Genomic DNA, 13,514 nt, shown 5'->3' on the forward strand with positions numbered 1-13,514 from the left:
AATAAATAAACTAACATTGTCAAACACTACACTAGATCTATTTTGCTCAGTTAATCTTTAAATCACTGTTCATAAGAGTGACTCATTCCCAGTATCACCGGTCTTTGTCTACTTACTGAGATGGAATACAAACTACTACATTTGGGCGCACTAACAAGGTGGAATGAGGTTTGTATCTTTTTTTTTTTTATGCAAGAGGGAAACTTGCCAGGCAAGAAAATATATATATAAAAAAGGCCCACTTAAACTGCAAGTTCCCTAAAAAATTAAAGTGTTTAGCCAGAGGACAGGGACAAATATCTTGAAACCTCTATCTATATCTATCTATACATATCTACCTATCTATCTATCTATATCTATATCTACATCTAGAGAGAGAGAGAGAGAGAGAGAGAGAGAGAGAGAGAGAGAGAGAGAGAGAGAGAAATCATGCCACCTTGATGGCACCATCTGAAGTAATCAGGGTTCCATCCCACCAAGTGGACAAAGACTGGTGACACAAGGAATGAGTCACACTTATGAGCAATAATCTAAAGATTAACTGAGCTTATAAAATAGATCAAGTATAGTTTGACAATGTCTGTCAGTGGCACAGACTTCAACTAGTGTGCATTCCCAAGACACTATAAGTCAAACTAAGCAAAAGAAGGCCAGCAACAGGAGCACTACTATTTGTTTTAAAATTTATTCAATCAGGACTCCAATTTGAAGAAACAAAATTAAGCTGACAACATTCTTCAACAGCAGCATGACTTTAATTTTCCTTCAATTGCTCTGCTTATATGTTCCAATCAATTCACCAGCAGGAAAAAAAATACATGTATTACATAGCAAATTCATGATTGTAAACTTGGATACAAATACCAATCTCACATGTATCCTTGTACTCCTGAATCATTGAATACATAAAGGTGGAAAGTGCAACAATAATTCTGATGATACTTACCATATGCCAAATGTTTCTCATGTCCTATAGAGAAACATATGTGTCAAGTAACTTAAGTATATATTCTTTGCAAGACATAACAAACACAATGCCATTTGTTTCCTTTACTACAAGATATATCTTCAAAAAACTTAAAATTCTTTGATAAATAAATCAAATTAAAACAAATAAAACATAAATAAATAAATAGGTCCAAAGCATACTGACCTTTTTAAGTAATGTATTTCCTAAGTGAGTTTAACCTAAACCTGGCTTTAATACTTGCCAGCAATTGCAGCAGCTATATGCTACACCAAAGATCCAAGATATATGACATCATGATTGTCTTCTCTGTGGGAACACAATACAGACAAAGGGAGTGCATGTTCAACTTTCTCTTACTACAGGGGTTAACCTCATAGAGCACCACCTTTGAAGGAAGGACTGCAGCCTAACAAACCTGCAACACAAAACAAAATGCATATTTCAAATTCATCTGATTTTGAATTATTTTTGTTATAAGTATCACCTACACCACCATGTTTACATATTTTTCCAAAAAATTAAGACAATTTAGGATTTGTGAAGAAAAGGGAAGAATCAACACATACAGTAGGTTTCAAAATTCTATCTTCTTATTTTACTTCAAAGAATAAAAAAAAAAAACAATAAATAAATTATTAAACAATTCAATAAATAAAATGATGACAACAAACACAAAAACCAACTATGTAATTCAAATATGAATTTGGCTGCTCAAAGTAATAAGAAGTATAGTTGATAATAAGTTTCTAACATTTACTGCATTGTAAAAATAATATAAATAATAAATATATATATATATATATATATATATATATATATATATATATATATATATATATATATATATATATATATATATATATATATATATATATAAAAGAAATCCAAACACTTCAATGAGAAGCTCTAACACTTCCTCTATTTGGTTGAAATATGACTAATTGCATTCCTCCTTACTCTCAGTAATTCCCAGAAGAAAGCACTAGACTACCCTTACTGAGAGAGGGACACCCTAGAAGCTAATACGTTTTCTTGATAGGATGAGGATGGCGGTGGATAGATAGGCAAATGGTGGGTGGCACTATAGGAGGCATGTGTCAAAACTGCTGAATTCCCAATGAAGGAGACTGCAGGTGGCACCACTGCATAGTTCCCCAGCAAGGAAGGTGGCAGGTGGCACCATTGCATAGATGCATAGTTCCCCAGCAAGGGAGGTGGCAGGTGGCACCACTGCATAGTTCCCCAGCAAAAGAAGTGGCAGGTGGTTCCACTGCATAGTTCCCTAGCAAGGGATAGGGAAGGTGGCACCACTACATAGTTCCCTAGCAAGGGAAAGGGAAGGTGGCACCACTGCATAGTTCCCTAGCAAGGGAAAGGGAAGGTGGCACCACTGCATAGTTCCCTAGCAAAGGAAAGGGAAGGTGGCACCACTGCATAGTTCCCTAGCAAGGGAAAGGGAAGGTGGCACCACTGAATAGTTGTACGGCAAAGGAAGTGACAGGCAGCACCACTGCATAGTTCCCAGCTGGGGAAATGGCAGGTGGCACTTCAGGAAGCAAGCAAGGTGACTGGCCATGCTCTCTTTGTTCTCTAGAGGTTGGTAAGCACAAGGTGAAGCTTCCATGTAGTGCTGAAATAGTGTAGCTGTGTGGGTCTGTGCCTTGAGACTCTAGGAATCAAAAAGAGAACACGGAACTGAAGAAAATCACAGCATAATGTCTCTTCCTCCTCTTGTTATGGTCAGCCTGATAAGGCATCATTTTGATTGGCTCTCTCTCTCTTCATGGATTTTAATATTTCTCTTTTTTTAGTCTTGTCTTCTTTTTTCTTATTCTACCTATCTTAAACTCTGTTTAACTTGTTTTCACTAAATATCACAGATAATCTGTTCATGGATTAACCTCTTCCTGGCGGAGGATCTATATAAAGACATTTTGAAAATGGGACTTTTGTCGGATCGTCTATATATATTAAGTTAATTCTAATTTTACTGCACAAAGTTGCAGCATGATCTATATATAGACTATTCCTCACAAGTAAGAAAATTCATAAAATACATCTTTACCTGGCATCTCAAATACCCAAACACTTGCCAATGTTGCCTCTCATCACTTGTGTTTTGTCAGTGGTGGATGTGCTACGCATATAAGCTAATATTGGGAATTTTTGCATTTGTTTTACTTTCAAAGAGAAAGAACTATACCACACAGCAGAAACATTGCCTAAAAAAAATGAACAAGTACAAAAAAGGAGTACAGTAAGCCCCAGCACTTGGTGAATCTCAGCTTGGCGAAATTCACTTTTGGCGGTTGGGTGGCCACGGCCCACCAAGTGCATGCTTGACAATTTGAATTCAAACTTGGCCATCCCCTGGCGGCCACATGGCGAACCACACAGCTCCCCAGTGATGTCAGACACCTCTCTAAACCTATCAGAATGCAGTGTGAGAGTCCCTTTCAACCATTTTGTTTTTGCTACCCTCTGTTCTGCTAGCGTGGGAACGAATTCTGGCGCTTTACCGCCAACATGGCCTCTACCAGCACAACAGGTGGTACCGGTGGGGGTAAGGACAATGGTGATGGCAGGAAGGACAAAAGTGGGTGAGGGAAACGAGTGGAAAAATGGGAGTTACAGCCTTTATATCATGTCTTATTAACTTTAATTTTTTTTATTGGTCTGTTTTGTCTATGTGTTCTAATATGTGAAGGCAAAAGTTTTTACTTCAGCTCGAAAGATGATATTTTAGGAGTTAAAAGAGGTATTTTGGCAATGACCAAAGACTGATTGAGGCATTTTTAGGCAAAATATATGGTATAAAGAACTCGTGCTTGGCGAAATTTGCATTTGGCAGTAGTTTCGCCAGACTAATTAATTCGCCAAGTGCGGGGTCTTACTGTACTTGAAAATATGAAGAAATGTGGAAGTGAATTACATCCAGGTCACAAGTCCTGGATGTGAGTGCCTCCATATTTACATACATTATCACCAATAAAACATAAATAACATTTGTATAAAGGTGTCACTTGTTCAGCTTTGCGGTAGAGTCTATATACAGATTCAATTATCTGTTCAGTTTTGTGGTAGTCTATATGTAGATGTCAATCTGGAATGCCCATTTGCAGGAAAACTATACACAGACATATGGATGAAAGTCGGAAGAGTCTATAAATAGATGATTTTCTATCTGGTAGAATATACATCTGCCTACCATCAGGAAGGGTTAAACCTGAACACAGACTCATGCTATTTTAACTAATTTTGCGTAACTTTAATATCAAGGAGGTAGGGAAGTGGGAAGATTTTTGTACCAATTAACAAAAAAAAAAACTACAGTTCTCAATCACATTGCAGTATTATATACTATGATGGTACCTCCAAGTACAAATTTACATCAACACTGCCTATGTATTTGTTGTGAAAAAATGTAATGCATTTGATGCTTATGAAGGTTCTATACCCACATCAATCAAACAAAATTTGAACAATTCCCAACTTTGTGAAGAGCTTTTTGCACATGAAAATGTACTAAAATACTACATAAGAATTACATGTACAATGATGATAAAAAGAAAAAAAATTATTACCTCTGTTGTCTCTCACAATCACTGCCAACGCCATATGCAAGGTACATGTTTACATCTCACAACAGGATTAGTATGTAAGCTACTAGCAAATATTAGAGTTTTTAAATGCAAAACATTTGGATCTAAAAATGATTGATCTAAATGCATATGAAAGTCTTCAAATATTAGATAAAATCCTTCACTTCATATTCACACTTCATATTCAGAGTTTAAATCTGCCAATTCATCTTTTTTTTTTTTTTTTTTAATGTCTGCCAAAACTTGGTACATCTTATGAGCCATACAGATATTTGGATGACTGGTGCACCATGGCTCAAATGTATGTAATCTATATATCAAATATACATATGGCCAAAAAGTCATGACATGTAAAAAACCACACAATCATTCTCAATACCACTCATATTCACATAATCTCATCCCTCATTCTCCTTTGGTTCAACATTTAGCAAATGCCCCTCCATATCTAACCCACCTTTGTTCTCTCCAACCAATTGAGAAAATTTCATAGAAATAAGTAAAGATCATAGATCATACACATAATATCTATAACTCCTTTGTTACAGTTCTAATGGCAGGACAGCCTCTTCTAGCTTTTGTTTCTTCCTTTCCCTCCAGTAACTGATCTACAGCTAAAAGGGAATGTTGATCTCTCACCATCATTCTTCCAGTGTTCCAAGCTATGTGTGGTATCATGTGTGTGTCATAGAAACATAACACGCATATATCAAATTCTACATATTTATTTGGTGACTTGACAAACTGCAGACATTTGAATGACTGGTGCACCATGACTCAGATGTCAGATCTTCAAAACAATGTCCAGTAGATGTATTAATATAATATATTAGGGCATATAACAACAAAAAATGCTGTGTTGGGTTTAATAATGCTGATGATTATGATGATGATAAGAATATAATTATGTAAACAATGAACAATGAGAATACTTACAAATGACTGTTTTCCTTCTTAACACACTCTTGAGACAAAGTCCTCATTAATGCTGAGCTTTTGTTTTCCTTCTGTGTCTATAAGCTCCACACCCACTCTTTGGAAATTGCTGTTGGATATTTAGATTAAACATACTTAATAAAATTGTGTGTTTATTTGGATACATATGCATGTACATATGCATCAGTTATAGAACATAAACCTTATCTTAATATTTTACATTGAGTAAGAAGGAAGAGGAATTCTACAACATCTTATTGCAACCTATATTCTCACCTGTCCACTTGCAGGATGTGTGCCACGAGAGTGTGTTCCTCTATCATTTCCCTGAGTATTTCTGTAGCTTCAGCACTCCAACCCTCAGCAGGTGTGTTCACCCCACTCAGCCAGCATTCTACAGCCTACACAAGAAGAGATGGTCTTGATCTTCTTTTAAGCCATTCAAATTACATATCAATACATTATCACATCACTATTTCACAAAAAGTGTATTCCATAATTAAACAGCTCAAGCTGAATGGAAATACTTATATTTCTCCAAAAGAAGCATTTTATTACACTGAATGAATACATCATAAAAAAATTACATTACAAAATATTTGACACAAAGCAAAAAACATTTAGAATTAAGTTGTATATGTACAGCACAACTGAAACCAAGAACTTAAACCAATTTAATGAGAACAACTCTCCCACAACACACATAAAAAATGAATGAATGGAGAGTAGATTATAAACTGAGGTAAATAAACTCACATGGACCTGCCTCATATCTAGCAGCATTTAGCATTACATCACAGAGTTGTTTTTTTTCTCTAGAAAGCCTAACAGAGGTTTGCAATTGTTTCATCTTACTGAATTAAACTTAAGTAGTATATGACTCACATGTGGTAGCACATGGGCAAACTGAACAGCCAAGGGCTGAAGCATTTCCTGTTTTACCCATTCTTCATGCCCAAAGTCAATGAAGAAAACCTGGTGAAAATATTTAAAATTTACAATTTTATCTAGGTATATACTAGACCAATAATCACAAACAGTAGTCAATTGTAAGACATCAGCAATAAAAATTGTACCATGGAATTTGTTTGTTACAATTCAATTTGTTGTTCCAACATAGCGAGTGGTGTGAGCTTGTATTGATGCAGTGACCTTGACAGCTCTGTAGCTACCTATACCATACCACACTGACAGGTCCCAGAGCACCACTAATGTTTCAGTAGAGATCACAAGTAATACACTGCTCTCATTAACGGCAATCCTGACTGTAGCCTTATCTTTGCAATTTTATAGTTCTATTCAATCTGTACATAATGGGATGTGTGAAGCCCAGTATGGAAAAGTCTTATGCTATTGACCTATAACAAGCAGGGCATGTCTACTTGTGTAGCCATTGACCTAAAGGTGACAAGAAAAGTTATTTATTGTGTCTGGGGTGAGGTAGCAATATTACTCCCAGGCATGACACTCCAAGGAAAACTGGCTCTGGAACACTCAGAAAGGCAACAGTAAGGATGGATGAGCTTTTAAAATGTGAGGTGATGTTAGACCTTTCAATATCAGCTATGGCACTCAAGAAAACACAAAGAGATCCTTCAGGATGTCATTATTAGGATGATTCAGCACAATACCATGGAAACAAGGAACCTTTTTTACTAATGTGATAAAGAGATAGCTTGAATTTAAATTCTGCAAGAAATACAAGGACTAAACGTCAGAGGAGTGGAAAAAGCAATGTTCAGGGATTGAAGTATCTTCAGGCTGGTCATAGGGGAGTCCAAGACAGTGTGTCAGCCAAGATGTGTCATGGTTTGATCCTAGAGCAGACAGTAAAGACAGTGAAACATCCAGACAGTGTAATGGTGTGGGGTGCTTTTAGCAGTGCTAAGGGAAGACTTAGCTGTACTTGTTCCACAAGAACACAACCATGAGGGGGTAACAATTGCTCGCACATTGATATGTTGAAGGAATATTTGCTATATTCCTGGAATATTAATGAGTGTAATTATCTCATGGGGTACCTGAACACAAGTCAAAAGCAGTCAAAAAGTTCCTTGTAGACCACCAAACTATGTTCGACTAGCCAGGTAATTCACCAGATCAAAACCCCACTGAGAATGCCTAGGAAGTTATAAAAAATAAGTTAAAAATATATAAAATCAACCAACATCAAAGACCTGCAGAAGGCACTGAAGTATTGTGGATCAATTTGGTTGAATCAATGCCTAGAACACTTCATATGGTGATAAAGAACAAGGCAATATGTCTAAAGATATAATTACAATAACATCCATGTTAAGTAAAATATTTTTATCATTAACCACATAGTGAGAATGTTACAATATTTTAAGCGTCTGCATGTCACTAATGTGAAATGGGAAAAAAGATAGTATACACCATGGGTTCTCAAATTTTTTAACTCTTAGACTCCCCAATGTAGTAGTAGTAGTAGTAGTAGTAGTAGTAGTAGTAGTAGTAGTAGTAGTAGTAGTAGCAGTAGCAGTAGCAGTAGCAGTAGCAGTAGCAGTAGTAGTTTTTTACATTAATGATGGAGACCAAGGGAACAAAATACAGTGGAGACTCAATACTTGAACGTCTAAATACTCAAACTTTTCAATACCCAAACGCAAAAGTTCAATTTAAAACTCAAAAAAATATATGATAGTCATACTTCCACACACATGGTTGTAACAAAGGCTCTTCCACATCCGCCAGTTGTGATTTGTGCTGCCATGGTCATCAGAATAACATCTCAACATTCTCCTGCATTCCATTTACAGTCCTTCATTTACAAACTTATATTAACACCAAAGGCTTATTAGTGATGAAAATATCTGGTAATCAAATGGCTGCACATTTGATAGTATACAAAGCTGTCATCTCCATTCTCGCAGCCACCAATGTACCATTCTTTTTTATTTATTTATACCATGTGGGCTTTTCACGGGAATTTCTGAGCTAAAGGGGATACTTTTTTGTGGTACCTCCTATCTCAAAGCCCACCCGCTAGGAAACCGTTGCCCCAAGTGAGGAAGCCCAACCTACACTCAGACTGTGAACAGGATTCGAACCCATGCGCTTGGAGATCCCTTGGACCCCAAAGCATGCATGGTTCCACTGTACTGTATTACTGGTAATACCGGCATTACCATAATACAGTACACCGGATGCCAGTGTGCATCCCTACTCCTGCCATGTCTTGGGAAATACAGGTATCCCTTGGTTAACGATAGGGTTACGTTTCCCAAAAACAGATCGCTAACCGAAACGATCGCTAACTGAGGGATTTGAAATTATCAACTACATACATGTATTTCGCGATGCGTAAATAAACGACACTTTCTATGTTGTTAGTTGTTATTTACACCTTTAGAATTGGTAGTACTTACCTTGAGGAGTGGATGTGATATGCGTAGTGTGTTGTTTTGTGCCCCCCGAGGGGACACAGGGCCTTGGAGGATTAAATCTCATCATGCCCACACCCGACCCAAACTCGGTCAGCTGCTTCAAACCCTTCAAATTCTTGAGAGAATACGTTTTCCAGTGGGGGTGGGTCATCCAGGCTCTCCTCATCGTCACTCAAGGTTACGGTGGATGTGAAGGATAGATTGGATGTGGGTGGAGTTGTTTTGGAGGTGGATGGAGTTGTTTTGGAAGTGGGTGGAGTTTTTTTCGAGGTAGCAGGACGAACTTTGAAGTACGACGAGATGACTCCTATGGAAGTAGATGGGATTGCTTTTGAGGTGGATGGGGTAGCTTGGGAGGTGGATGGAGTTGCTTGATCGGTAGATGGGGTTGCTTGGGATGTGGATGGGGTTGCTTGGGCGGTGAGTGGTTTGAAGAAAGATGAGATGACTGTCTGTTTTGCCATCCTTTTCTTTGCCTCAAATAGTTCTTTATACACTTTCATGTCATTTTCTATAGCATTAGTCACGCCATTACTTCGGTTTGGGTTGGGGTCATTCTCCTGGAGAAGATGTATGGCCTGGTTAATATGATTAAAAATCTCCTCGAAAATCTTGACGGAGAGGGTTCTTTCAGGCTCCTTGTCCTCCTCCATTTCCTCCAAAGTATTTTGTTTCTCCAACTCCATGAGGTCGTCGTTGGAGAGAGGCTCAGAATGACTGTCCAGCAGTTCTTGTACGTCATTCTCGTCCACCTCATTGAAGCCTGCCTTATGGGAGATATGAACGATGTCTTTCCTTACTGCTGTAACATCGACAGGGACTTCCTGTTTACGTTCCACGCACTCAGGCCACAAATTACGCCAACATCCATTCATTGCCGACTTGGACACCTCCTTCCATGACTCGTCGATGTTGTCGATCCCCTTTTTAATGTTATAATCCTTCCAAAATTGTTTCATGGTCGGCTTGTCAGGGGTGTCAATGCAGGCCAACAGCTGTTTCATGGTGCGCCGCTGGTAATAGGCCTTGAAAGTAGCGATGACTCCTTGGTCCATCGGCTGGATGAGGGCAGTTGTGTTTGGGGGCATAAACATGACCTCAATATTATCTGCCCAGTCATTCATGCTCTCTGGGTGGCTGGGGCGTTGTCACACAGCAAGAGAAATCTGTTAGCAATGTTGTTTTGGGCAGCATATTCTTTTAGGAATTTGGAGAGGTATCCTGTCACGTAACTTTGCATGATAACAGTCGTCATCCACCCTTTTGTTTGCCTTCCATACTACGGGCAAATATTCCTTAATATAGCCAGACAGAGCTCTTGGGTTTTGGGAATGGTAAATAAGGCATGGTTTAAGCTTAAGATCACCAGCGGCATTCCCCCCCACCAATAATGTTAACCTGTCTTTAGATGCCTTGAATCCTGGTGCCGACTTCTCCTCCTTTGCTATAAACGTTCTCGATGACATCTTCTTCCAATACAGGCCTGTCTCGTCAAAGTTTAGAACCTGCTTGGCTGAATAACCTCCTTCCTCGATGCGCTCTTTAAGCAAAGGCTTGAAGGCGTTTGCAGCGGTTGATCCGAACTCGCTGCCTCCCCACTAACCTTGAGGTTGTGTAGACTCCCACGATGTTTGAAACGTTCAAACCACCCCTTACTGGCCTTGAAGGACACTGTCTCGCCTATGTTGAATTCTGGTTTCAGGTCCTCCCACAGGCTCAGTGCCTTAGTAGTAACGAGTTGGGTAGAAAGAGGCATGCGGCGGTGTGTGTGGTCTTCAATCCATAGCCTCAGCAAACGTTCCAATTTTTCCATAATCGGTTCCCTGTTACGAGTTGTTGTGTGTTTGTGCAGGTTTGTGACTTGGTTGGCCTGCTGCTTCACTTGTACTTTTTCTGGAGAACTGTTGATACAGTTGATTGAGATAAACCAAGGGCACGAGCAATAGAGTTTACCCCTTCACCACCCTCATGACGAGTCACAATGTTCAACTTAATATCAAGGCCAATGCTCTTTCTCGATTTTTAGCCTTATCTCCCGGTGGAGAACAATCGTTGGGTCGCTTGGAAGCCATCACTAAGTTCACTTGATCACAAATAAGCACAAAAAGAAGTTTAGAGCGAGCGTGATAGAGTTGTTGTTGCACAATCAAAACAGCGGGAAAGACTGTGGTGTGTTTACTGCACGGGCCGCGGGTGGATGGAGGCGCTGCGATCGCGATTGCGATCGCGATTGCGATTGGTCAATCCGATCGTTAACCGAATTTTGGCGATCGTTAACCAAAAAATAGGGATTAATTTGGAGGGATCGTATGAGCGAAATATCGTTAAGTAGTCGATCGTTAACCGAGGGACACCTGTACAACAATCTTTTACATTTTGACGGTAGTTTTTCATTTAGAAGCTTAGGATGGCACCAAAGAGGCTTATTAGTGATGAAAATAAGGAATTTAGTGAGAGAGTGCAAGTGTTAGTGAGCCACAGCCCTCCACTAGTGGGTTCACAGGAACCACACCAGGAGAAAAGTTACAATGACGTTTTCATGGATGGTGACTCATCCTCCAGCTACCTCCCTCCTTCTCCCCACCCTTCTCACCCTCTTCTTCTAAGTTATCCATCACCAGCCTTCACTTATAGTATGTACAAATAAAAATTGTAAAAAAATAAAATAAAATAAAAAAAAAACATCAAAATTTTTGCAAACTTGAGGTTTTGCTAAGATTAGGTAGGATGAATTACCTGATTTATAGGTATCAATAGTCAAATTTTTTAATATTTGAACAATCATTTGGAATGAATCAAGTTCGAGTATTGAGTCTTCACTGTACATGGAAATGGGGCACACTCGCTCATCAGTACAGAACAGGGACAGGAATGCTTCCTGTACAGGCCTTGCCTATATTCTCAAAATTAATTACTGAAAAATAATTACTTGTGGTTAGAATTAAAGAACTTTCTTTTTTAATCTAATGGCACGAGATTTTCTTCAGCTTCTTAGAAATTATTAAATAGATTATAGAATTTTCAGATGGAAGCTTCAATGGTCCCTTCAACCTTAACAGTAATATTCACCATCCCCCCCAGATATTTATTGACTCCCTTTTGTTCCCCTGGATATTCATCAACCAATTGGAAGGTCCCATTGACCCCTAGATGTCCATATCAACCACTATGAGAACCACTGGTGTGCACAAAAATTAGGAAAAGGAAAAGATTGGAATTCAGCTTCCAGCATAATAAGAATGATCACAATCATAATTATAATAATCACTTAAAGTTTTGTTCAACCAGATTTCTAGAATAATTTCATTCATAACTTCCATGATAAAACATATTTCTCATCTAAGATTAATGACATGATTTCAGTGTTCTGTAACCACAAAGACATACCTTGACCTGACATGCATCTTTCTTGCAGTCATTCACTTCCAAGACAAGTACCCGAGAGCAGTCTAGCCCCTCTGAACCAGACTCCAGCAATACCAAAAGTTCTCCTGGTGCAGGCAGACTAAGGCTTTTCACTGCATGGCCTCTCTGACCATAGAACTTTTGCATGGCTGATACTAACACCTCTAACTCAGAGTTGTCGTCCGAGCCTTCATGGCCTGTAATTATGAAATACATTTAGGCATTCTCTTCTTAAAATCAGACTTCACAAGTATACAAACATGATGGTGATTGTAATTCTGTCATCTACATTCTACAGTCATCCTACAACATCCTTTCATTCCAAGATTCTCTCTCTCTCTCTCTCTCTCTCTCTCTCTCTCTCTCTCTCTCTCTCTCTCTCTCTCTCTCTCTCTCTCTCTCTCTCTCTCTCTCTCTCTCTCTCTCTCTCGGTTTTTCAGTGTCAAGTATGTATATATAAATATTTTGTATGAGAAAAGAACTTTTATGAAATCATACAAGTAAACTTACCCAAAGCTGTCAGGTTCTTTGTCCCGTACGGAAGATGGATGTAAAAAGAGGAAGGAGAGGTAACTGAAGTCACTATGGCTGCCAAGAGAGAGCCTTGTGTGGGCAAAGCACTTGGAAGAAAACTCTCGGACAATACCATCTCCTTCTCAACAGTAATATCTAGATTGGTGAAATATTACAGCTATTATAAGTACGTACATGAAAAATAAATATGTCTAAAATAACAGGTAAAATAGGAAACTTACATTGGATCTCTAAAATTTACAAGTTCTCAAATGGTTGCCCTAAATTACTTTTAAATATATCACTGATACTCCATTAGGATCTATCAATAATTGTTGCACACATCAAAGAAACATTATAAGCCAAAATACACAAACAACAGCTGTACAATTTCACATACAAGGCATGAGCAGGCCACATAGCATTTTGTATTCTATAATAATATACACAAATATATTCAAATATACTTACTTATCAAAAAATCAAAGAAACCAAGAGCGAATAGATTTAAGAGAGGCACTGGCTATGGGAAACAAAAATGCAATAAAGAGAAGTTCCACAGAGGTGCAGGTGCCTTAAAAGAGTCAAAAACAAAGTAAAAATAATTACATGATAAAGTATCTTCAAACCTCCCTCTTGTAAGAGTTCAAGTCATGGGAAGCAAGCAGAGAGTTCTAAAGT

At 38.4% G+C, this 13,514-nt stretch overlaps 1 protein-coding gene across 2 annotated transcripts in view; it reads right to left on the bottom strand.

Annotated features, from left to right (window-relative positions):
- Nucleotides 1-666: 666 nt before the first annotated feature.
- Nucleotides 667-13,514, bottom strand: part of LOC123516972 — a 65,446-nt gene continuing 52,598 nt past the window's right edge. For both annotated transcript variants that reach the window (XM_045276773.1, XM_045276772.1), the window contains exons 15-20: nucleotides 12,831-12,989; nucleotides 12,303-12,517; nucleotides 6,394-6,483; nucleotides 5,785-5,909; nucleotides 5,509-5,617; nucleotides 667-1,385 (exon numbers count right to left, since the gene is read on the bottom strand). In XM_045276773.1, coding sequence (XP_045132708.1) covers nucleotides 5,527-5,617; nucleotides 5,785-5,909; nucleotides 6,394-6,483; nucleotides 12,303-12,517; nucleotides 12,831-12,989 — 680 coding nt within the window. In that variant the 3' untranslated portion in view covers nucleotides 667-1,385; nucleotides 5,509-5,526. The remainder of the gene's footprint in view (nucleotides 1,386-5,508; nucleotides 5,618-5,784; nucleotides 5,910-6,393; nucleotides 6,484-12,302; nucleotides 12,518-12,830; nucleotides 12,990-13,514) is intronic.

Source organism: Portunus trituberculatus, chromosome 41, assembly GCF_017591435.1.
Source record: "Portunus trituberculatus isolate SZX2019 chromosome 41, ASM1759143v1, whole genome shotgun sequence".
Lineage (NCBI taxonomy): Eukaryota > Metazoa > Arthropoda > Malacostraca > Decapoda > Portunidae > Portunus > Portunus trituberculatus.